General features: G+C 43.6%; 1 protein-coding gene across 1 annotated transcript in view; it reads left to right on the top strand.

Moving 5' to 3' along the window:
- Positions 1 to 3,909: 3,909 nt before the first annotated feature.
- The window catches only part of MBTPS1 (membrane bound transcription factor peptidase, site 1), a 47,143-nt gene continuing 25,244 nt past the window's right edge, over positions 3,910 to 25,808 (top strand). Inside the window, exons 1-9 of the mRNA XM_065416379.1 lie at positions 3,910 to 3,973; positions 14,522 to 15,005; positions 15,817 to 16,074; positions 17,223 to 17,426; positions 20,384 to 20,494; positions 21,715 to 21,824; positions 22,289 to 22,405; positions 23,822 to 23,889; positions 24,478 to 24,580. Of these exons, the coding sequence (XP_065272451.1) occupies positions 14,819 to 15,005; positions 15,817 to 16,074; positions 17,223 to 17,426; positions 20,384 to 20,494; positions 21,715 to 21,824; positions 22,289 to 22,405; positions 23,822 to 23,889; positions 24,478 to 24,580 (1,158 nt within the window). The 5' untranslated portion in view covers positions 3,910 to 3,973; positions 14,522 to 14,818. The remainder of the gene's footprint in view (positions 3,974 to 14,521; positions 15,006 to 15,816; positions 16,075 to 17,222; positions 17,427 to 20,383; positions 20,495 to 21,714; positions 21,825 to 22,288; positions 22,406 to 23,821; positions 23,890 to 24,477; positions 24,581 to 25,808) is intronic.

Raw genomic sequence — 25,808 nt, 5'->3', positions numbered from 1 at the left:
GCTCCCTTCCCCGCGGAGCCTCTGGCCCCCCGGCCCGCTGGAGCGCAGCCGAGCAGGAGAGGCGCGGGGCTCCATGGCAGCGGCGGGGAAGTTTATCGGTTTGGGGGACCCTTACCGGTTCCTCACCCCTGTACGCCGGCCGCCCCGCCTGGGACAAGTCTCGCCCTGGCAGCCCCTCTCCGCCGCGTCTCTCTGATGGGCGGCCCACACCCCCAGGCCGCGCCGCCCAGCCAGGGCCTGCCCGCTCCGCGCTGCCCCCGGACCCACCGTGCTGCCCCGTGGGCTGCAGGGCTGGAGCAGCGCTCCCGGCCCCATCCGGCCATGGCCCATGTGCCCAGGCTGCTGCACAGGGGCATCTCCTCCCCAGGCCGAGCTCGGGATCCAATGGGGCAGTGAGGGGGCGGGGATTTGGGGAGGGATCCAATGGGGGAAGGAGGAGGCAGAGTGGGGCGGGGGGGGTGAGAGCCCCTCCGGGCTCCGCCTGTGCGCCGGAGCAGAGGGCAAAATTGTTTGTTTGTCCAGTATCCCGACTGAACATCGTTCGGGACGCGGGACAAACAAGCAAATATCAGGACAGTCCCGATAAAATCGGGACATCTGGTCATCCTAGTGCCGCGTCCAGGAGCAGCCCTGGACAGCGCTGCAGCGGCGTTGCTCCAGCGAGGCCTGAGCTCCTCCCGCTCAGAGCCGTGTGGTAAGGGGGCGGGGCTGCGAGCTGCAGCCGAGCAGCGGGAGCTCACGCCCCGCTGGAGCCAGGCTGCTGCAGCGCTGTCCAGGGCCGCTCCTGGACGTGGTGCGCTGAGGCTCCGGGAGACGGGGGAGGCGGGGGTTAGCAGCATGATAAGGCTCTCTGAGCTGGGCATCCCCCCCAGCCCTGACCCCTAGCTCCGAGCCCAGCCCCTCTGAGCTAAGCACCCCCCAACCCCATCCCCCCCCAGCCCTGACCCCCAGCTCTGAGCCCAGCCCCTGTGAGCTGAGCAGCCCCCGACCCCATCCCCCAGCAGCCCTGACCCCCAGCTCCGAGTCCAGCCCCTCTGAGCCGGACACCCCCCTGACTGCCAGCCCCTCTGAGCCGGACACCCCCTGACCCCAGCCCCCCCAGCCCTGACCCCTAGCTCCGAGTCCAGCTGTGGGGAGCTGCAGCGGACCCTCCCCCTGTCCTGGGCATGGGACCTAAACAGCCCCCCCACCCAGGGCAGGTGGAGGGACCCAGGCTCCCCCCAGCTGCCAGCACAACTCTCCCCGACCCAGGTCTGGCCGGGGAGTGGGGCAGCTGGGAGCTGCAGCCCAGTCACGGTAAGAGCTAGGCAGGCAGCTGTGGGGAGCCATCGCAGACCCTCCACCTGCCCTGGGTATGGGGCCCGAGCATCCCCTGGCCCTGCCTCCCAGGTCCTCTGCCCAGGGCAGGTGGAGGATCTGCACCCCAGTTCCTCTCAGCTGCCTGCCTGCTCTTACCATCAAAGCCATGCATGGATACAAAATTTGTATCTGCATCCATGCTGGTATCCGCAGAAATGGTCCCACGGATATCCGCATCCGCAGTTCTAAAGTGGATACCCGTGTATTTGCAAGGCTCTACTCATTTGCAGAAGTGGTCCTTCCAGCTCAGAGTTAAAGTATAGTGGCAGCAGCGATGCCTGCAGCATTGTTTATCATATGCATTAGCAGAAGCCTTCACTCTCCTGGAGTCAGAAGAGAACAAAGCTGGTCTTATTTTGCATGGCCCAATCGACCCTGCCAGCTAAAGGTAAGATAGAAAATGTAAAAACAACAATTTCCACCCCACCATCAGCCTCAGCCTGGACCAGTCCACACAAGAGATCCATTTCCTGGACACTACAGTGGACACTACGGTGCAAATAAGTGATGGTCACATAAACACCACCCTATACTGGAAACCTACTGACCGCTATACGTACCTATATGCCTGCAGCTTCCATCCAAGACACATCACACAATCCATTGTCTACAGCCAAGCCCTAAGATACAACCGAATTTGCTCCAATCCCTCAGACAGAGACAAACACCTACACGATCTTTATCAAGCATTCGTAAAACTACAATACCCACCTGGGGAAGTGAGGAAACAGATTGACAGAGCAAGACGGGTACCCAGGAATCACCTACTACAGGACAGGCCCAACAAGGACAATAACAGAACACCACTGGCCATCACGTACAGCCCCCAGCTAAAACCTCTCCAGCGCATTATCCACGATCTACAACCTATCCTGGAAAATGATCCCTCACTTTCACAGACCTTGGGAGGCATGCCAGTCCTCGCTTACAGACAACCCCCCAACTTGAAGCAAATACTCACCAGCAACTACACACCACACCACAGAAACACCAACCCAGGAACCAATCCCTGCAGCAAACCTCGTTTGCCTACTCTGTCCCCATATCTACTCTGGAGACACCATCAGAGGACTCAACCACATCAGCCACACCATCAAGGGCTCATTCACCTGCACATCCACTAATGTTATATATGCCATCATGTGCCAGCAATGCCCCTCTGCCATGTATATTGGCCAAACCAGACAGTCCTTCCGCAAAAGAATAAAGGGACACAAATCGGACATCAGGAATGGTAACATACATAAGCCAGTAAGTGAACACTTCAATCTCCCTGGTCATTCTATTACAGATTTAAAAGTCACTATCATTGAACAAAAAAACTTCAGAAACAGACTTCAAAGAGAAACAGCAGAACTAAAATTCATTTGCAAATTTAACACCATTAATCTGGGTTTGAATAGGGACTGGGAGTGGCTGGCTCATTACAGAAGCAGTTTTTCCTCTCCTGGAATTGACACCTCCTCATCTATTATTGGGAGTGGACTACATCCATCCTGACTGAATTGGCCCTGTCAACACTGGTTCTCCACTTGCGAAGTAACTCCCTGCTCTCCATGTGTCAGTTTATAATGCCTGCATCTGTAACGTTCACTCTATGCATCTGAAGAAGTGAGGTTTTTACCCACGAAAGCTTATGCCCAAATAAATCTGTTAGTCTTTAAGGTGCCACCAGACTCCTTGTTGTTTTTGTAGATACAGACTAACATGGCTACCCCCGATAGAAAATGTAGTACAGCTGCCTCTCCTGGAAGACTAACTTTATTTGACAGGTTTCAGAGTAGCAGCCATGTTAATCTGTATCTGCAAAAAGAACAGGAGTACTTGTGGCACCTTAGAGACTAACATTTATTTGAGCATAAGCTTTCGTGGTCTAACTTCAGTCAAGCTATGCTAATGGGCCTGCTTCTTGAACGTTAGAGAATGAATACACGTGCATTTCCGCAAGAGAGGAGACTGAATTTAACATTAAATGCTGTGCCAGGATCTCCCTAGTCTACTTGAGGAAGTCACTCTTCTTTTCTCACACGGTCTCTGGGCGTGTGCCCAGGTGATCTCGTCCCTTGGAGGCACGGTGAACAGTAACTGACGGTTCTACCCAACCCCAGCCACAGTCGCCCCTCTAGCGCGCTGGGTAGCCCCCCCCCCCCAGGCGTTACACCCCGCAAATCACCCCCAGCCCTGCTCTGTCCCCCCAGCCCCTCCACAGCATGGCACTACTGAGGGGCTCAAATCCCCCCGCGGCAGCGTGAGCGTGGAGAACACGCGAGTTCCCGGGAGGACACGTTCGCGGCTGCCGGAGGCGAGCCCCAGGCTGCTGTAGGTCCGCCGTGCTTCCCAGCCGGGGCATGCGACAGCACACCCACGTGACCCACAGCGACCCTGAAAGACCTGTATCCCGCACCAAGCCTCGCGAGACTCCTGACGCACATGCGCGCCTATCGCCCTGTTAAGGGCTCCGGAGTCTTGCGCATGCGCCCCTCCTCCCCCGATGTTGAGCGTCAGGTCATGTTCCCGACGCTGTTGGCCGCCGTCTTCTCGCGAGACGTTGTTGGTAAACACCGCTCAAAATGGCGTGTGGAGGCCTCGGGCACGGTGCTTCGGCGGAGATACGGTTAGAGGCGGCGAGGGGTGGTGACTGAGGGAGAGTGTTGTTGTGGAGGCGGGAGCGTTGGCCCGCCTCGAGAGGCGGCGCTTCACCAGGGGGGAGGAGTGATGGAGCTGAATGTGGGGGGGCCGTGTGGGGGGCCAGGAGAGAGCTCTGGAGGTGCTGTGTGCGTGTGAGGAGGGGGTGACCGCAGCCCTAGCCACAGCGGGGCCCTAAGGGGTGAGGGAACCATAGGGGGCATATATGGGGACAAGGGGTCTCACCTTAATGAGGTGTTAAGTATCAGAGGGGTAGCCGTGTTCGTCTGGATCTGTAAAAAGCGAGAAAGAGTTCTGTGGCACCTTATAGACTAACAGTCGTATTGGAGCATAAGCTTTCGGGGGTGAATGCCCACTTCTTCGGATGCATGTAGTGGAAATTTCCAGAGGCAGGTATAAATATGCAGGCAAGAATCAGGAATCTGGACATTTCCACTACGTGCATCCGACGAAGTGGGTATTCACCCCCGAAAGCTTATGCTCCAATACGTCTGTTAGTCTATAACGTGCCACAGGGCTCTTTGTCGCTTATTAATGAGGTGAGGGACCTGTATCGCAGCCCTAGCGGGGTGAAGAAGCTGCATAACTACTTGGTGGAGGCACGTAGGGTTGTTTTGGGGAGGGGGGCTTGGGGGGAGGGGCTTGGGGGGAGGGGCATACAGTTCTCAAGGAGCCTGCAGTTAGTTAGTTTCCATTTTCCCAGCTCCTTATTCAAAGGCCCAAACAATTAAAAAATATATCAGGGTAAGGTTAATTTTTTAGAAATGTCATCACATTAACATTGTGGTAATCAGAATCAGTAATTAGCTAGCTAACAACTGAATGTACATGACAAAATGCTTCTTGGGACACCCCAAGTGACATGTCCCTGTGGCCAAAAACGTCAGACTGTTGTGAAGGAGCTGGGGCATGCCACCCCCCATCCCAAAGCTTTGTTCCTGCGCAGTATGCTGCCAAGTCACTCCTTCACCCCAATTTTACAGTTAAGTGGTGTTTGAATAAGGAGCTGGGTTTTGACTTATGTGACAAAACAAACATTGGGTCACCTGAAGTGACCCATCCTGGTGACCATCAGATAGTTCTCAAGGAGCTGGGATATGTTCTATCCATAACAAAAGCTTCTTTTCTGAGGTAAACTCTCCCAAATATTGTACATCTTTCACTAAAGTATTTAACTAGTTTGTCGCAAATTCATCTGTAACGTTCTCACAGAAATTATATAGACAACTAGATGTTAGAAAGTCTGTGATTACACATAAAGGTTCCTAAACAAACTGAACAGGAAAATGGCTACATTTATCAAAATTTAAATGTGTAAGACATTTGTTATGACTTTGCCCCAACATTTGTTATGATGAAGGCTATGTTTTAGTCATAGGTGTTTTTAGTAAAAGTCATGGACAGGTCACAGGCAATAAATAAAAATTCACAGCCTGTGACCTGTAACTAAAACTTGAGCTGGGGGGCCATGGGTGCTCTGGGGGGATGGTCTGGGGACACTGCGGGTGCTTGGGGTGGCCCTGGACCCCTGCTGGTGCAGGAGGTGGGGAAGGGTTGGCAGGCTCCCTGCCTGGCTCTGTGCAGCTCCGTGGAAGCGGCTGGCATGTCCCTGCAGCTACTAGTGGGAGGGAAGGCTAAGGGGGCTCCGTGTGCTGCCCCTGCCATGAGCGCTGGCTCCACAGCCAATGGGAGCTGCGGGGGTTGTGCCCTCCGCCTAAGAGCTTCAGAAACATGCCGGCCACTTCTGGGGAGCTCCCCCCTCCCCCGAGGTAAGCGCCGCCCTGCACCCCAACCCGCTGCCCCAGCCCTGAGCCCCCTCCCACACCCAAACTACTGCTGCCGGCCCAGGGGCTGCCCAGCTCGGGCATCCCTTGAGCCAGCCGCACCGGCCGCTGCAAAAGTCACGGAATCTATGGCCTCCATGACAGACACGCAGTCTTAGTTATGACCAAGGAAGTGGAGATATTCCAGCCACAAATGAAGAGTTCTCTCATTTCTAAAAAAAAAATCAAAGTGTACTAAGCCACACTGCAAGTCTCAAAGCAACACTAAAGCCACTCACTAATTCAACTAATTGTAGTGCATTACAATAGGGTAATATCCCTTTAAGTGAATTGCAATTCCTCTAGAGGTGCTCACTGCATTCTGCAAGCCATCAGAAACCAATCAGAACTGCAGCATGCATTCAGCTATTTTTTGTATGTTTGTATATAGTTAATAAGCATGGTTATTTGGGGGTCAAATGTGCCTATGCTCTTTCTTCATATTATTTTTGTTGTATATATCGCAGGACATCCCAGTACACACAAACAAATTGCTTCACATGGCCCCCTCTGCCTACCTCTAGAGGGGAATGAAAAGCAGAAAGCAATACTACCACTCTTGTTTGTTTCATTACCTCTTTTAGCACAAGTAAAAGAAAGTAAATTGACAGATGTGACTTGCTATTTTGGGGGTTCCATTTCTGTAATTTCAAAGCAAACTGCATACTTATCAGTGGTTTCCTCCCCTGCATCAGGGTCGCCCGTGCTCGACTGTCAGGACTGGCTAGACTGCAGTGGAGTCAAAACATGTCCTGGCTTGCTGCCCTGCTGGATCACCTGGTCACCTGACCCCTATACTCCTCTACCTCTTCCTCATCCAGCTCCTCCTCACTGTTCATGGTGGGGACCTGTGACTCAGGCTTCTCCAAAATATACATGGGGCTTTTGGAGGTGGTGGTGGGATCTCCGTAGAGGATGGCATGCAGCTCTTTGTAAAAGCGGCATGTCTATGGCTCCACACCAGATCGATTGCTGGCCTCCCTTGGCTTTCACACAGCACTGCTGGTGGTCCCTTTTGTAGCCCTTCCCCTCCATGCCCCAAGCAATCTGCTCATAGATGTCAAGCGTTTTTATGGCTGGATCAGAGCTGTGCCTACATAGCCTCTTCTCCCCCCCTAGACGCAGGAGATCCAACACCTCCTGTGTTACAGTCGGGGGGGGGGGGGCATTATGGGATAGCTCCTGTAGGCCAGTAACAGTAGATTGTAAGTAACACAATGTCTACACTGACACTGTGTCGACCTTACTACATTGACCTTGACTCTACGCCACTTGGAGAGGTGGTGTTATAAAGTCAGTGTAGTGGGGCAGTTACATCAGCAGGAGCGAAATTTAAGTGTAGATAACATCCACAGCTAGGTCAACATAAGCTGCGTTGCATCAACCTATCTGTGTAGCGTAGACCAGGCCAAAGTAACATTATCAATGAATTAGAGTACATAAAATAAGCTTCCGTAACATGTACCATTTAGTCAGTTTAAATGCGCCACAAATAGCAAAATGGTGTAGTATAGGACAAAGTTTTAAAATTTTGGTATTTGAAGTTATGCTTCAAACCCACATTTATGCATGACAGTAAAAGTGGCCTGATTTTCAAAAGTGCTGGCTGTACGCAGCTTCCACTGACTTAAATAAGATTTGTGTATTCGACAAGTTGCAGACTTTTAAATTTTGACCAAAATGTTCACTAATTTGTGAAAAGACTTATTTTTCAGTTTATAAAGTTTGTATTTATTTTTATAACATTTTCAAACTCATTATGGAGGAGCAACAGTAGTCAGATTATTAAATGCACAGTTGTTTTAGGACCACACTGCATTTTACATAGCGCCTTCTAACTACAGCGGACCAGAAAATGGATTTTTCTTCACACAAAAAGAAGTTGAAGGTTTCAGAATTTGTTTTCATTCTGCATCTGGACAAAACCGAGATCTTTCCAAATATTTTGCAGAAAAATACAGAGAAAAAGAGAAACACAGGCACAGCCAATAATTTGGAGGTTAGGGCGCTAAAGATGTGGGAGACCTAGATTCAAGTCTCTGCTCTGTTTGATTTTTTAGTGGGGACATAGACCTGGGTGAGCACAGAGTGAGTCTGTTTCTCTGTTTGGCCAATGGAATATAAATATTTATACAAAGCAGAACCGCTTCACAGGGGAGAGTCTGACTCTGAATTAGGGACTTGAACCTGGGTCTCCTGCACCCCAGGCAAGTACCCAAACGAGCCGTCTGTAGAGTCAGCATCTTTGTCTTTCTCAATCTCTCCTGTTGAAGCTGTTCCACCTGCATAATTCTATTCATTAGGCCAAAGAGAGAGAGACTGAAATCTTCACAATGACTTTTTTTGGGAATCCGCCCTTTCACACAATAGTTTTTGTTTTCACAAATTTGCATTTTCCAAAAGAAAAAGAAAGCACAGCAAGCTTTATTCATAACCCCAACATACTGTTGATATTAAACCATTATTACATGCTTTATTGGGTATTTTATATATAATTACCAAGGATTTAAAAAAATATAATTAATGGTCTTAATACAGTATAAGCCATAGGGCAAATTTAATATAATTAATAATATGACACATAAAAAATGAAGAAATAGTACAGTATTTACAAAATTAAGTACATTTCATAAAATCTTGCTGTCTGGCCCCCGCTCAAAAAAGAAAAAAAAAATTACACCAACACACTTAAAAAAAAAAAAAATCTAGCACTTCTGTGTGTGCAATTTGAAGAATCCAAAATCTGCCCACGTGCACAAAGACTAACAGGGTTGTATGTAAAAATTCTAGAACTTGCATGCAGCCACATGCTAACCCAGAAAGTGCATGTGCATAGGTTGGAGTATATGCAGGTTTTTGCTCAAATAAAAGGTCATCTTTCAGCGATCAATTTCGAATGCATACAAATGAAAGTCTGTCTTTGAAAAATTACCTACAAATTACCATCATTGATGCTTGGTAGAGGGACATTATATAATGTGAGAATATATACCTATCATACACTAAGCATCATACACTTTCTTTTTTGGGGAAATTTTAACTATTACACGTAGAACACTGCGTTGTGGTAAAGAAATAGGAGAGTTGGGAAGTCACCGTATCTCCTTCCTTTCCATACCAATCCCACACACTCCTTCCTGTAAATTTCTGAAACTGAGTAAACCATCATTATTTCCCTGCAGTCCAATTGTTGTTAAATGCCTCACTCATTGTAAATAGCCTTTGCAGCACTTCATATCTATTTTGAAATAGTTCAACCTCAGTTTTTGCTGCCTGATATTTTTTTATTTTTATATTAATGATGTACAGTAGATTATCCCTTGGGCATGTGTTGGTGAATATCACCTTGCCTTTCTTCAGTTTGACCACACACTCTATTGAGGACAGGACAACCAATATTTTGGTTTATGCACCTGCCCTTGAGGAGCCTTAAAATATTTGTTTCAGTTCTTGGGTGTTGAATGTGGACATTTATTTCGGGTCTCGACTTGAGTGAGATGCTTTGGAATATCTAAATCAGCAACAACTTCAGCTACTTTATTCTTAGGCTTTTACTTCCTGTTACAGTTATGCAAGATGCATATAGCAGTTGCACATGGTTTACCTTTAATTGTGTCTTTCATAATTTCCACAAACTCTGAAGCTCTTCAAGGAGTTTGTCATTCAGATCTTGTTTTTTCACTATTCTGAACCAGTTTTCAACAGTGGTATTACTGTCCTTCGCTAGGTTTCAGAGTAGCAGCCGTGTTAGTCTGTATCCGTAAAAAGAACAGGAGTACTTGTGGCACCTTAGAGACTAACAACTTTATTTGAGCATAGAATGGAACATATAACAAGAGTATATATATATACACACATACAGAGAAGATGCCATACCAGCTCTAAGAGGCTAATTAATTAAGATGACCTATTATCAGCAGGAAAAAAACTTCTGTAGTGATAATCAAGATGGTCAATTACAGACAGTTGACAAGAGGTGTAAGGATATTTATCATAAGGAAATAGATTCAAGTAGTGTAATGACTCAGCCATTCCCAGTCTCTATTCAAGCCAGAGTTAATGGTATCTAATTTGCAAATCAATTCAAGCTCAGCAGTTTCTCTTTGGAGTCTGTTTTTGAAGTCTTTCTGTTGCAAAATTGCCACCTTCAGGTCTGTTACTGAGTGGCCAGAGAGGTCGAAGTGTTCTCCTACTGGTTTTTGAGTGTTATGATTCCTGATGTCAGATTTGTGTCCGTTTATTCTTTTGCGTAGAGACTGTCCGTTTTGGCCAATGTACATGGCAGAAGGGCATTGCTGGCACACAATGGCATATATCACATTGGTAGACGTGCAGGTGAACGAGCCCCATGGCTGATGTTCGTGGCTATTTTATTGCGTGTAGCACATTGCCACTCCATAATGGTCATATTGAGACATACTTGAACAGTATTTCCTGCAATTCAGCACCCTAATGTATGTCATGAAATCAGTTTAACAGAAGTTGAATTGTGCAAGTTGCTCCCTGTTTACTCTCAATCACTATTTCATGATCAAATCCAAGAATGTTTTAAGTAAAGAAAATCTGTTTCTGTACACATTGTGCTACCTCTTTTAGTGCACTGTCTAGTAAAATATCGTGTACTGAAAATCATGCTGCAGAAACATACAAGAAAAACTTCTTGACATCAGTGGAAAATCACTTTAGCTAAATATCCACATATTATTTTTATCATATGCACTATGGCAAATGTGTAATATTGTAAAATCAGCTTGCCCTCTCCCAGTACATACTTAAAACAAGCATTGAAATAACTTATAGGAGTCATCTGGCTGATAACCTCTGTAATAGCATGAATTAAAGCCCAACCAAAGTCATAGTTTGCTTTTTGTTCTCTCAACTGATGACCAGTTACTCTGAATATCTGTAGAAAGTAAGGCCAGCTAAAGTGAAATGTTTGGAGTGCTTTGATTAGCTGTTAGCATCTCTGCTAACCATAGTTAAGGCTACATTTTAGTCACGGGTATTTTTAGCAAAAGTCATGTACAAGTCATGGGCAGTAAACAAAAATGCATGGCCCATGACCCATCCATGACTTGTGCTATACCCCTGCTTAAATATTGGGAGTGCCACGGGTGCTTGGGGGGGGGGGGGGGAGAGGGAGGCGGTCTGAGGGGTGCCGGAGGGGCGGTCTGGGGAGCGCCATGGGTGTGAGCAGCCCGGAATCCCCATTGGTGCTGGGGCGGAAGCTTGGCAGGGCTGGCAGGCTCCCTCCCCGGCTTCTCAGATAGCGGCGACATGTCCCTCCCTCAGCTCCTAGCTTCGCGCACTGTTAGCTCTGCAGCTCCCATTGGCCAGCAACAGTGGCCAATGGGAGCTTTGGGGGCGGTGCCTGCAGGTGGAGGCAGCATGCGGAGCTAGGAGCTGAGGGAGGGACGTGTTGCTGCTTCCGGGGAGCCCCCCCCCAAGATAAGCACTGCCCCTCCCATGCCCCAACCCCCACTCTGACCCCCGATACCCCCACCCAAACTCTTCCTACTGCTGGGGGGCAGACAGTGGCCCGAGACTGCCCCAGCAAAGGCTGGTGTGACTGGCACAGGGGCTGCCCGAGCTCCTTGGGCAACCCTGGAGCCAGCCGCACCAGCCGCTGCAGAAGTCACGGAATCAAACTTGCAGCCTTAACCTGTGACACTGAGGTGTAAGTTACATACACCCACTCTCTGAAGATCCAATACTAGGTGCAGCTGAGCTTACATGTACATATGCTTTTTGAAAAGTGAAATAGCAATGTACTGCAAATACAAATGGGCTATATTACGTGATATTATTTCAGAGGCATCTTGTTTTGCCTGGGTGTTAATGCAGTCTGGTAGATGTTGCAGTGAGTTCTTCCTTCAAGGTTACCTTCACTTGGGGTGAGCAAGACTTATTTTGTCACATATAGGCAGTCAAAACCCAACTCCTTATTTGATTATTTAATTGATAAATAATTAATAATTTAAATTTTTATCACATTAATTTGATGAAATTTCCAAAAAATTAATCTGATATATTTTTAAATAATTTTGTTCTTTGAATGTGGTAATGGGAACCCATGAATAAGGAGATGGTATGGTGAATAAGGAACTATCTTCAGCCTCTTGGTTCTCATAAGTGCTGAATGGCTGATTTGCAGTAAGGATGGGGTTGGGTCCCTGTCCTCTTGCTTTGTCTGTCATATGCTGCTCCCTGCATTGAGTGCAGCAGATATTTCTAGACTGCATTTTTGATGAACTGCTATACTATTAAACTACTTTTTTATTGGAAACCTCAGTAGGTTCCTGTTGCCATGTTCTGCTGGATCTGTTAAGATATGATGCATCTGTGCTATTTGTACCAGATGAAGACTTTTATCCTGAGCTGTGGTTCTTACATGGAGCAGGACAAATTGCATTGCCAGCATGGAGTTGTCATAACTTGTCACTTACTATGCTGTATTTTAACTCAACTCAAATAAAAATTTTTGGATGTTGGGTGTCCCGAAATCACTTGCTTCTCACTACCTCTGGTTCGGACAGCAGAGCTGTCTATCCAAGATTTCCTGTTGCTTCATCCCTAAATCCAAGTGAAGTATTTAAAATGTCAGTGTAGCATTTAGGATTTTAGCGGTTTTTAAAGCGAGTTTTCTGAATAACAAATTCATATTAATGTATTGTATATTATAGTGCCTAGCTGGCCTAGATTCCGAAGAAAAGCATTTTTACAGAGTCCCTGTTACACTGAAATCCCCCCAGTAATAATCTCTACTAAATGGTTGTCATTTGGAATTATATAACACCTTCACTTAGGAAAAACAAGCACATACCTCTAAGTAATAATTCCTTTAGGGGAATCTTGACAGACAAATGCCATAAAAATTTCACTCAAAAGTATAAGCCAAGGTCTGTTCTTGTGTAAGAGTGGACAGAATGAAACTGGATTCATCATCACTACATTCCTTTAGCCTCAATTTCCATCAAACATAATGTCTGATGTGAAATTTGCCTGTGCTTTCAACTCAGTATGTGCAAAAGCTTGTTGATAAATATCTTGTTTTATATCTTCATACTATCCTTTCCATAACATTTCTCAATTTAATACATGTTAAAAGGGAATAATACATGGGATAAAAGGGAAGGTCCTTTCATGGATTGAGAACTGGTTAAAGGACAGGGAACAAAGGGTAGGAATTAATGGTAAATTCTCAGAATGGAGAGGGGTAACTAGTGGTGTTCCCCAAGGGTCAGTCCTAGGACCTATCCTATTCAATTTATTCATAAATGATCTGGAGAAAGGGGTAAACAGTGAGGTGGCAAAGTTTGCAGATGATACTAAACTACTCAAGATAGTTAAGACCAAAGCAGATTGTGAAGAACTTCAAAAAGATCTCACAAAACTAAGTGATTGGGCAACAAAATGGCAAATGAAATTTAATGTGGATAAATGTAAAGTAATGCACATTGGAAAAAATAACCCCAACTATACATACAACATGATGGGGGCTAATTTAGCTACAACGAGTCAGGAAAAAGATCTTGGCGTCATCGTGGATAGTTCTCTAAAGATGTCCACGCAGTGTGCAGAGGCGGTCAAAAAAGCAAACAGGATGTTAGGAATCATTAAAAAGGGGATAGAGAATAAGACTGAGAATATATTATTGCCCTTATATAAATCCATGGTTCGCCCACATCTCGAATACTGTGTACAGATGTGGTCTCCTCACCTCAAAAAAGATATTCTAGCACTAGAAAAGGTTCAGAAAAGAGCAACTAAAATGATTAAGGGTTTAGAGAGGGTCCCATATGAGGAAAGATTAAAGAGGCTAGGACTCTTCAGTTTGGAAAAGAGAAGACTAAGGGGGGACATGATAGAGGTATATAAAATCATGAGTGATGTTGAGAAAGTGGATAAGGAAAAGTTATTTACTTATTCCCATAATACAAGAACTAGGGGTCACCAAAAGAAATTAATAGGCAGCAGGTTTAAAACAAATAAAAGGAAGTTCTTCTTCACGCAGCGCACAGTCAACTTGTGGAACTCCTTACCTGAGGAGGTTGTGAAGGCTAGGACTATAACAATGTTTAAAAGGGGACTGGATAAATTCATGGTGGCTAAGTCCATAAATGGCTATTAGCCAGGATGGGTAAGAATGGTGTCCCTAGCCTCTGTTCGTCAGAGGATGGAGATGGATGGCAGGAGAGAGATCACTTGATCATTGCCTGTTAGGTTCACTCCCCCTGGGGCACCTGGCATTGGCCACTGTCGGTAGACAGATACTGGGCTAGATGGACCTTTGGTCTGACCCAGTACGGCCTTTCTTATGTTCTTATGTTCTTATGTTGTTATACTATCACTACTAGGTGCTACAGTAATACACATAATAATAATATTTGATGATAGTGCCTGTAAGTCTCAGTCAGGATTGGGTCCCATTGTGTTTAGTGTTGTACAAAAATGAATGAGGAGACAATTGTTAATAAGTAAATACAAAACATATCCTATAATGACTTTGTCAGCAGTTTTGAAAACTACAAAAATAAAATAAATTAAAATTAAAAATCAAAGAGAAGCATAATCTAGAATGAAATGGTTTCTCTCCAATAATAATTGCTGAATGTCAGTTATTGTTGTAATATATGTTTTTGTATGTTTGGCAAATCTAATAATTTTTGTTGGTGGGTTTGTTTATTTTACAGGTCGGATTGCAAAAAACTTGATTAATTCTACTTTGGGCTTACCTTTCCCATCAAAAAATGGAGTACAGGACTCAGCTATCACATTCTGAGTGAGAGAATCCTTTAATCCAAAATGGAGAAAAAACGTAGAAAGAAATAAGCCTGTTTACTAGGCTTAACCTCAAAAAACCATGAAATCTAGATTTTTGCTTTGAGACTATCCAGTTGAACAGCACAGCAAAGGCAACATTTATTGATACAAAATTGAACTAATTTATAAAGAGAAAACGTGTCATTTGAATATATGGAATTTTTGGAATGAAACCATATTCTCTTATGACCATGAAGTTTGCAAACATCTGGTTGATCCTGATTGTAATTTTACTCTGTGGCAAAAAACACTTGGGTACAAGACTAGGAAATTCCTCTCATGAGGCCCACCTATGTCCTGGATGCTCTCGTCTTACTTTGAAAGTGGAATTCTCTTCGACAGTAGTAGAACATGGTAATAAAGAATCCAGTTTTTTAAAATGTGTTTAAAGCTTAGATACATGCTGCTGCTGATTTATGTATTATTTTATTTGTGTTAACATAGTGCTCAAAGACCCCAATCAGATATGGAGTCCTGTTGTGCGAAGTCCTTTATAGTCATATAGGAAGACCCTGTCCCCTTCCCCTTCAGTTACAGTCTAACTGAAAACAAGATACATAAAGAAAGCATGACAAATAATAGGAGGGTGGGAGTAGAAGACAAGCAAATGGTAATAATATCATGGGATTATGTAGGCTAACGGGATGTGCACAATTTGATGGTTCCAAATTGTTTAGAAAGTTTTTTTGGAGGGAATGGGTTTGTCTCTGACATCGTCATTAGTTGGCTTATTTTTAATACACATCAAAATGCAGATATAAATTCAATTTAAATATTTTTTTCTGGATGTTTTACAAATTCCACACCATAAAAACCATATAAAACAAAGTGTTCACTATTTTATTTTTTGGTGACAGATTCTGAACTAACCTATGTATGAGGTTTTCCAAACAGTCTGGGCATAATTAGACAAATATCGTACCTTCTGTTAAAATTAATGTGTTTTAAAACCCCTAGACTGTTTTGAAAATCATAACCTGTATAAATAGTAAATCCAAGTTACCATAATATTCTTAGTAATGGAATCATAATATTTTCATTTGGGAGGTGGAGACATTTGTTTTGATAGTAAGGAGGAAGATTCAGTTCTCGGTGGTGGTATAGATGTGCCTTTTGTAATGTATGGTTGAAATGTCATTTCTAATGTGTGGTATTCTGCTTGCAGAATATATTGTGGCTTTCAATGGATACTTTACAGCTAAAGCTAGAAGTAAATTTATTTCAAGTGCATTGAAGAACAGTGATATAGAGAACTGGAGGATTGTACCTCGCAACAACCCAGCCAGTGACTACCCTAGTGATTTTGAGGTGATCCAGATCAAAGAGAAACAGAAGGATGGAGTACTGACACTAGAAGACCACCCAAACATCAAACGAGTAACCCCCCAGCGGAAAGTATTTCGCTCTCTCAAGTATTCAGAGCGTAAGTATATTCATCCTTCAAAAGAGCTGTTCCTAATCTCTGATGGCACTAAGTTCATTTTTAAAAAATCAGTAGGCTTTTTTACTGTAGGCCCAACTCGCAGTGAGCAGAGAGTCCAGCCTGGCAGGACTGGAGGCTGCACGCTCTTTGATCCTTATTCTCCTGGGGACGGGGGGAGGGCCTGGGAGACCCAGCCAGCTCTGGCAGTGGGTGAGGAAGGGCAGGGCTGCACCACCCCATGTTCCCAGCGGGATAGTAAAGAAGCTGGGTGAAGTAAAGGCTCTGGGGGTGCTGGTGTCTGTGCCGGGGGCTGCCCCACAGCTGGGCTCTGGAGGGATGGAAGTACAGCCCCACACAGCTCCTTCCAACACCCCCCATCTGGAACTGGGTTGTTGTAGGGGTTTCTTTAACTCTCTACTCCTGGGGGAATTTTTTTTGCTGTTGTTTGTATTGTTGACATACTTGTTGACAGGTATTTTGAAATAAATTACCAAAATAATTGAAACTGAAGTGATTATATTGTGTTATTTTGACAAATAAAACATGCAGAATTTTGCAGAATTTCAAAATATCGTGCGCAGAACTTTTAATTTTTTGGCACAGAACTTTTAATTTTTTAGCGCAGAAATCCCCCAGGAGTAAGTTATACAAATGAGAATGCAGTGACTTCTGGATATTATGTTTTATTTCTGATAAAGGCTCATCCCGTTATCTGTGAAACTATCACTATTTTAGAATACCTATTCTGAGGTGTGATCAAGGATTTTCTGTAGTGACATAATACAGTATGTTATAGATTCAATCTACTAGGGATTTAATGGGCAAAATTCCCGCTGACTTCAGTGGGGTCAGGATTTCACCTATTGACTTCAGTTAATCTAGTCACATGCTTAAGTTAAACGCGTATAATTTATTCGGTATAGGAGCTGTAGTAATTAGCTTTTAAAATGAAGCTTTTGTATTTAGAGGATATATTAAGGATTTAAATAAAATTTGGGTCAGACGAATGTCTGAAAAGTGAAAATTTTTCTATCTAAAATTTTTGTTCACAGTAGGGCTAAAGTGTACTAATAACATGTTTATATATTTCATAGTATAGAAAATAAAATGTTTTGCGTTTTTCTTTTCTCCAACCAAATCATATCTAGCTGATCCTACGTTGCCATGCAATGAAACCAGATGGACTCAAAAATGGCAGTCATCTCGTCCTCTGAGAAGAGCAAGCCTATCATTAGGCTCTGGATTTTGGCATGCAACAGGCAGACATTCAAGCAGGCGTTTACTGAGAGCTATACCACGGCAAGTTGCTCAAACCCTGCAGGCAGATGTGCTCTGGCAAATGGGTTATACAGGTATGCTTTTGTCTGTTGGTTTGGGATAACTGCCTGGCTAGAAAACAAAAAAATTGAGAGTCTCTGAGACAAGCGAGAAGAAAATACTCCTGTAGTAATAAGGATACACAACCAGTTCCCTTTTTGTATTTATTAATCCATTACAGATGTGTCTAAATTCTCTAGACTGAGGCCAGGCCTACATTAGAAATGCTTGCACTTTTGCTGGCATAGCTTATTTCAGCCCCCCTGAGCAAAATAAGCTATACCAGCAAAAGTGCAGTTTTACTGGTATAACTGTCTATACTAGGGGCTTTGCCAGCAGAGCCCGATGGTCACTGTTCACACCTCTCCCCACCCTTAACCAGTATATGGTTGGTTATGCAATATACTAGCAACATTTTGTAGTGCAGACCTGGCCTGAGAGGTACTTAGTTTTGTAATACATTTATTGAACATTGTTGACTTGATGGAAAGTGCTATATACCGTTTATATTTATTCAGCCCAGACTCGGTGCAGCTTTTCTTTAGCTGAAAAATGAAATCAGTTATTTTTAAATGGTTAATTTAGAAAGAGAACATACAGCCCAAATTTTTCCCACAGCTCCAAATTCTTCCTTCCACCCATGTCATCTCCTTTTTTTTGTCCCCCTACAGCCCCACTTCTCAATATGCTTCTTTCCCAGCTTCCCTGCTACGTTAAACTTTTAAATGTTGATACATATCAACTTTTAAAAGCTTAATGTGGTAGGGGGAGATGGTGAGGAGCAAGTTGTTGCATGTAAGGTAGAGAGCATGTCTCTGTGTTAGGGGTAGTTGTGGCTGGGGGAAGTGGGAAGGAATTCAGCTGTAGAAGGTGTAGGGGACATTGAGTCTCTGTAGTGGGCTAAGGAGGATAACAAATATCAACGTTGATAGCTAATCATGTCAGTAATTGTCAACACTGATATACCATTACAATCACTAAAAAAATAAGGAAATCACAAGTTAAGCATGCAAATGAAGGTTACCTTAAACACCCAAACTTCACACTACTCAAATGTTCTCACAGTACATCTGCACAACAGGCTGCCTTGCAGTTCCAGCAACTAGCCAGCTGTAATTCAAACACTAAATTTCTCCACATTGCACTCAAAACACACAACCCTTATTCCAGTCTCACAGTTTTTCATGTGAAAATAACATTAGAGACTTTACTATATATGTATATAAATACATTATAATTTAGCTGTTGCTGTAGAGATCCAAGGCTGGGCTTTGGATGTAATATAGAGCAGGGGTTCTCAACCTTTCTCTTTCCGAGGCCCCTCCCCAACATGCTATAAAAACTCCACGGCCTACTAGTGTCACAAAAACTGTTTTTCTGCATATAAGAGCCAGGGCCAGCATTAGGGGTTAGCAAGCGGGGCAGTTGCCTGGGGCTCCACACTCCAGGAGTCCCTGGGAAGCTACATTGATCAGACTTCGGTTTCAGCCCCAGGTGGTGGAGCTCTGGGCTTCGGCCCCATGCAATGGGGCTTTGGCTTTCTGCCCTGGGTCCCAATGATTCTAATGCTGGCCCTGCTTCGCGGACCCCCTGAATCCTGCTCGTGGCCCCCCAGAGCACCCAGACCCCTGGTTGAGAACCACTGATACAGAGGATTTTGTACGTGCTCTGGATGTAATGTAGAGGTATTTTGTGTGGGCATTGTGGTTGGTTCTATATTGGAAGTTTAAGGAAGTTTTTCATGGAGGTACTTTCTCATAATACAGTAAAAGTTTTTTTAACCGGCATGCTGGGGGAACGGGGGGTGCCGATAAATTAAAAATGCCAGTTAACTCAGAGGGAGGGGTTTGGAGTGGCGGGGGGGGCGGGGCTCTGGGAGGTGGGAGGAGCTGAGGGGCATGGGCTCTGGGAGGGAGTTTGGGTCCAGGAAGGGGCTTGGGTCGTGGGAGGGGGCTCAGGGTGCCAAATTGGTGGGAGGGAGGGAATGCTCACCTCTGGCAGCTCCCTGCAAGCGGCTCCCTGTCCCTGTTGCTCATGGCGGAGGTGCAGCCAGGTGGCTGTGCAAGCAGGCACGCTACCTCTGTCTGCAGGCGCCGCCCCCTGCAGCTCTCATTGGCTGCGGTTCCTGGCCAGTGGGCTGGGAGCCGCAGAATCAGTGCTCGGGGAGGGGGAACGGAGGCAGCGTGCCTGCAGAGCCGCCTGGCCGTGCCTCCGCCAGCAACAGCAGGGACGGGGAGCTGCTTGCAGGGAGCTGCTGGAGGTGAGCGCCCCCTCCCCCCCAATGTGGCACCACAATCCTCTCCTGCGCCCCAAGCCCCCTGACCCAAGCCCCCTCCCAGACCCAAACTTCTTCCCAGAGCGCGCCCCGCAGCTCCTCCCACGTCCCAGCCCCCTGCTGGCCCCGCACCAATTGCACTATAAACCAGACTTTTAATGCAGATCAGAAATGCTGGTTTATAGAGCTTGCTGGTTGGTGAAGTGTTGGATGAAAGAGCTTTTACCGTACATACGTGCATGTGGAAAAAGTTAAGGTTGCACAGGCAACTATATTTTATATTTCCTGACCTTTCAAGTGTTTCACTTTGTAAACTTAATATTCTTTTAAAGTAGTTCTTTAGAAAAATACACTAAATCATTTTTGTTGAAAAACCAAGATACACGTGTAATTTTCAATTGTATGCAGGTAAAAGTAAAAAGGAGATCAATTTGTTGATCTCCTTACCTTGATCCAAATCCCTCATGGGGTCAAAATTAGCTTTACTTTTTTCCCCCCCCAGACTCTGTGAAATTAGTCTTGCCTTTATGAAACTGAATGGAACTAATGCTCTTTAGGTGAATTTCTAGAGTGAACCAGAACTTTTGGTTTTGGAAAACATGAAATGCTTTGTGTAGACCATGCAGTGCATTAAGCACCCAGGAGACTCCATTTATATATCAGAATAAACTGATACAAATGCTATGTTTGCATACCAATCCTCTTTTACGGAAATAGGTGCTGGTGTAAGAGTTGCTGTCTTTGATACTGGACTGAGTGAGAAACATCCACATTTCAAAAACGTAAAAGAAAGAACAAACTGGACTAATGAGAGAACCTTGGATGATGGTGGGTTTAATATATAGCATTGCTGAAACTATAGATTATGTATTTTACATCATGTGTTTCATCCTGGATTATGAAGTAAAATTGTTTATTTGAGATTAGAATTACATGTCTTCCCAGATAATGGACCAAATTCTGCAATGTGTTGAGTGCTTTGAATTCTCACTAAATTCACTGATGGCTCAACACCTCCCAGGATTTTCTGTTGTCTCCTCTGAGTCATATGCCATATTTCTTCAAGGATTTTAAGAAAGGGCTAGGGGACAAAATGTTATCCAAGCAGAAATGCAATGTAGAAATACCTGGGGGTGAGGCAACTCCCAGGCATTTTTTTGACTTGCCCCTATTATTTTTTAATATTAGTGCGTTAATTTTTTCCTTTTATCAGAGATAATATTTTGATTCATTTTCAGGTAATCTAGTGAGTTATTACAGTTTTGGCAGCTCTCCTTTAAACATTAGTAATCCACATAATTTTTCAGTGGAAAAGTAAAATTGTGACACCAACATAAACTCTGCAGATCCATACCAATATTCTGCATTTCTTTTTATCTGCCTTTGTATGATTGTCTCTCGTCGTCTTGTATTTGCCCCATCTTATACACCTGTGCTGCAAATATGCAAATACTTAACTTTATGCACTATTTTTTTAATTCAAAATGGTATTTTGATTTCAAATTTGGACAATTAAAAAAACAAAAGCAAACCCCCCCACACACACAAAGGTTGAAACACACCCGAAACAGCTAAATCCAAACAGCTGGGGGGAAAACAGTTGTTTAGAGTTGACCAAAACATTTAATAAGTAAACTTGAGGGATAGAAAATATTTCCTGTCTATAGGATATCCTTTTTCCTCTGTTTCTGCACATTATATATTTAATGGATGAGATTCTTTCTCTACTGAAACCAGGAGGAAAACTTGGTTTCAATGAGGCCAGGATTTCACCCCATATATATACAGTTTCAGTTGTAGAAATTGTTGTTGGTAGGAATTGCTTAGCATCTATTGCAAAGCATTTTAGATCAAAGTGAAACAAGTTCTCAACTTAGACCAACATTTCTGTTGCTTTTTAAAATAAACTTAAATGTTCCTAAGGATGAAAGAGTTAAGCAATTGGATCTGCATGCAAAATGTCTGGATTTTTTAAAATTTTACAGTGAAATGGTTTGGCCTCTAACATTTTATTTTATTAACTTTATACTACGACTAATTTGCAACAGGTCTGGGCCACGGGACGTTTGTGGCAGGTGTTATAGCCAGCATGCGGGAATGCCAGGGATTTGCTCCAAATGCCGAGCTGCACATTTTTAGGGTCTTCACAAATAATCAGGTAGATATTGTAAATGTTTTCTTTTAATTCAAACCTTTCTGGAATAACACACTATTAACCCTTCCATTACAAATACTGTTAATTCTCATGAACTTTAAAGTATTTCCTTTTGTAAAGAGAAAGAGTTTGGTTTTTTTAACAGAATTATGTACATTTACCCAGATTTTAGAATTGCCTCCTGGAGTTTATTTTCAAATAAGAATTTGGTATTAAAATCAACTTCATCCAGGGCCACTACCTCTTACTTTTAGTGTTATTTTAATGAAGGATTTAAAAAAAAAAATCAAATGAACTTTTTATTTTAAATACCAAAGAAAAAACAAAGTAGGATTTTTTTTGTTTCAGCTCTCTACTTTTGTCTGTTTCCTACCCTTAAATTTCTATTTCTTTTAATACCTAACTTTATTTTGTTATATTCTCATTTGATTTCTAAATGGTTGCTTTTGTTGTGCTTTAATAAACAGGTCTCCTATACATCTTGGTTTCTGGATGCCTTTAACTATGCCATCTTAAAGAAGATAGATGTATTAAACCTTAGTATTGGTGGTCCAGACTTTATGGATCATCCTTTTGTTGACAAGGTAAGTGCAAAAACTACAGTGGAGTCTCATCATAGGCGCATCTAATTTAACGCGATTTTAACTATACGCACTCGGCAAAACAAAACAAAGAAGAGAAAAATAACAATTTAAATACTGTACCTGTAGTGCGGGCAATTCCGCCCGCCATTCCACTCAATGAGCATTTGACTATACGTGATTTTCGCCTTATGCGCTGACTTCAGAACCTAACCCCCGCATAAGATGCGACTCCTCTGTATGAACATATATATTTTAGCATGGTCGCCTCATTGGTCCCAATTCTGAAATCTGTTCTGTGTGGGCAGACCCTTATGACTGTGCAGAGTTCCATTGGCATCAGTGAAGGTCTGCACAGATTCAGGCGTCTGTCCTTGCAGAGCAGCTTAGAAGATCAGCGCTTTACTGGCCACTATTTTTATTGGAATGGTTTCTATTAAAAAGCCCATGTATACAGACTGATGGGTAAAGTTTTCAAAGTGCTAGGTGAAGTTTTAGTAGTGTGACTCTCACCAACTTAAATGGAAAGTTGTTGGCTAAAATCCATTGCTTTTGAAAAATTTACTCCTGAATGGTGGGTTAATTTTGTAATCAGAAACCATTTATCAGAAGTTCAATTGCAAATTTTATATGAGGAAACTTGATTTAATTAGAAGTAGAGTTAATAGGCTGGAATATGTGACTACAAGTCTTTTTCAAAGTAAGTCAGCATTGAAAAATAACTTTTTAAAATTAGCAATTACATTTTATCTTTAAAAATCATTAAGCCCACATACATCTGTAGTAAAAACTGCAGAACTGTACCTGAATTATGAAGAAATATGACTTAGACTGACAGCCATAGGAACCAATCTTTCAAAAGCACTAAATTAATTAAAATGTTTAAAAAGAACCAAAACCTAAAAACCTGTTTTGGAAAGGGCTATGTAGGTAGCTTGGCACATGAAAATAATTTGTTCTGTTCCAAACGCTCTCTAAATTATCTTAATTCAGTTTAATTTGACAATCAAACTTTTACTGCTCTCCTTGGAAAATTTGGGTGAAAAGTAGTATTTGATTTAGGTGTCTAGTATGTACATGTTGTTATGCAAGGGTGCAATTACTGGTGGATTATTGAGCATATAACTTAATATTAAAAATTACATGTCTGAGCTGAAGGCGTGCAAATCATTTGTCTCTTTTGAAAACCTTGGCCTGCACTAACAGTTGTGTTTATTCTTACTCTTTGAGACTGAGAATTATATTAGTGAAAGTGTCAATGGTATGTGTGTGGCAAGTACCATTAAAATAAAAAGTGTGGATTTAAGGAAATTGTTGTAGTCAGACCAGTACAGTACGTGTGTAAATAATTTATTTCTTTATTTAACTGGCTTCAGTACATTGCTTTCAATAATGTGTCTATATTTGTTGGCTTTGCAGGTATGGGAACTGACAGCTAACAATGTGATCATGGTTTCTGCTATTGGCAATGATGGTCCTTTATATGGGTAAGTTTCTTTAAAAGCGTTTGATTAAAAATTTCCTGTATCTGAGGTATAATCCCCTACCTCCTCTTGGGAAAAAAAATCGCAGATTATTCTGTCTTTTGAGAATGAGTCAGGCTGTTTTTTCCACTGTAGATTTTTCTTTTACCTGAGGAGCACATTCTTGAATTAGATTAGCTGCAGCTATTTAATTCAGTAGTTTTGATAGTATGTAAACCCATAAAAGAAGTCAGTGGGTCCTTAAAACTGATGTTTGCCTGTCAATATTAACAAACTTTCGTGCATGCAAATCTCAAACTTCAGGGAAAATCTAAGAAATGTATTGGTTGCTTTTTGGCCCCTCATGTAATAATACTAAAATAAATATCGCTCCTTTTCTTGGTATATGTTTTGATATTTTAAGGGATTGCTTGCATAGTTGCTGTAAATGAAGTTGTCAGAAATAATTCACCCAACTATCCAAAGTTGTCAGTTGTCAAAGCTGCAGAACCTAGACAGACAAAGAGAACCTGGTGGTGATGTGCCCATTATTTTTATTGTCTCCCTCCCACCCCCCTTTCCTTCTGCCCTCCCTCTGCTCACTCATTTTAGCACTCTCAATAACCCTGCTGACCAGATGGATGTGATTGGAGTAGGAGGAATTGATTTTGAAGATAATATAGCTCGTTTCTCATCAAGGGGAATGACCACTTGGGTAAGCTCAGATATAAAATATGCATGTCTTCAAAACATTTAACATGAACTTTCTCATTCTAACAGAGATGCCCTCTCTGCCATGTTAGCTTTTTTAAATCTCAGTAGGTCCAGTCATCTGGAATTAAATTAGTTCATGTGGTTGAAAAGGTAAAATGTGCAAAGTATTGAACTGTAATAGGTACAGGAGAATTGACTGAATGCAGTCTCTAATCACAAACTGACTTCAATTAAATGAAGTTCCTTTTTAGGTGATAAAAGTAAATCCTTAAAATAGCCATTTCATCCTCAGAACAGAACTTTATTTTAATGGGCTTTTAGGTTTTCAGTGCTACATGGAAGTGAGCCAGAGGGACCTTTTTATGCCTTTTGATGGGGCGCATCATGTCTTTGCCCTCAAATCACCCAGATTTGTTAGCCACTGTGCAGGATGCTGTGGTTACTGCTTCATTCCACCTCATTCCCTTTGTGGGATCCTAGCTCCACTGTCGGCACTATCCTTAGGCAGTCTGTTAACTTGAGGAGCACATATGGGCTTAGTGCTTGTCTCTAGAAGCTGTGCAAACCCTTTGCTACCCTTATAATTAGATATTAGAAAAACTTTTTAACCTAAATCTCCCTTGCTGCAGATTAAGCCCATTACTTCCTGTTTTACCTTCAGTGGACATGGAGAACAATTGATCATAATTGATTGCTCTTTATAACAGCCCTTAACATATTTGAAGATTGTTATCAGGTCCCCCTTTATTCTTTTCTCAAGACTAAATATGTCCAGGTTTTTTAACCTTTCTTCATAGGTCAGGTTTTCTAAACCTTTTATCACTTTTGTTGCTCTACTCTGGAGTCTCTACAATTTGTCCACCTCTTTCCTAAAGAGTGGCACCCAGAGTCCAGGATGATACTAGCTGAGGCCTGACCATTACCTGGTAGCTAAGTTCCCTGTAAGCTGTACGGCCACACAGCAGCCTTCTTAGCACCACACAGGTGCTCAGGGAACCCGCCTGGGGACCTGTAGCAGCCAAGGGAGAGGTGCCCCGGCCCCAGCCTAGCCCGGCCCCAAACTGCCGGGGCAGCCCAGCCAGGCACATACCCGGCCGGGGCGGCCCTCCCTGGACCTGCCGCGGCACCCCTCTCCAGGCCTGAGCCTGCCGGGGGAGGGGCGCCTATCCTGCGGCCCCACCCCTGAAGCTGCCACGGCAGGGAGAGGTGCCTTCTCCCCCCCCCCCCCC

The sequence above is a fragment of the Emys orbicularis genome, chromosome 14 (assembly GCF_028017835.1).
Source record: "Emys orbicularis isolate rEmyOrb1 chromosome 14, rEmyOrb1.hap1, whole genome shotgun sequence".
Lineage (NCBI taxonomy): Eukaryota > Metazoa > Chordata > Testudines > Emydidae > Emys > Emys orbicularis.
This window is presented reverse-complemented; position numbering and strand designations above follow the sequence as displayed.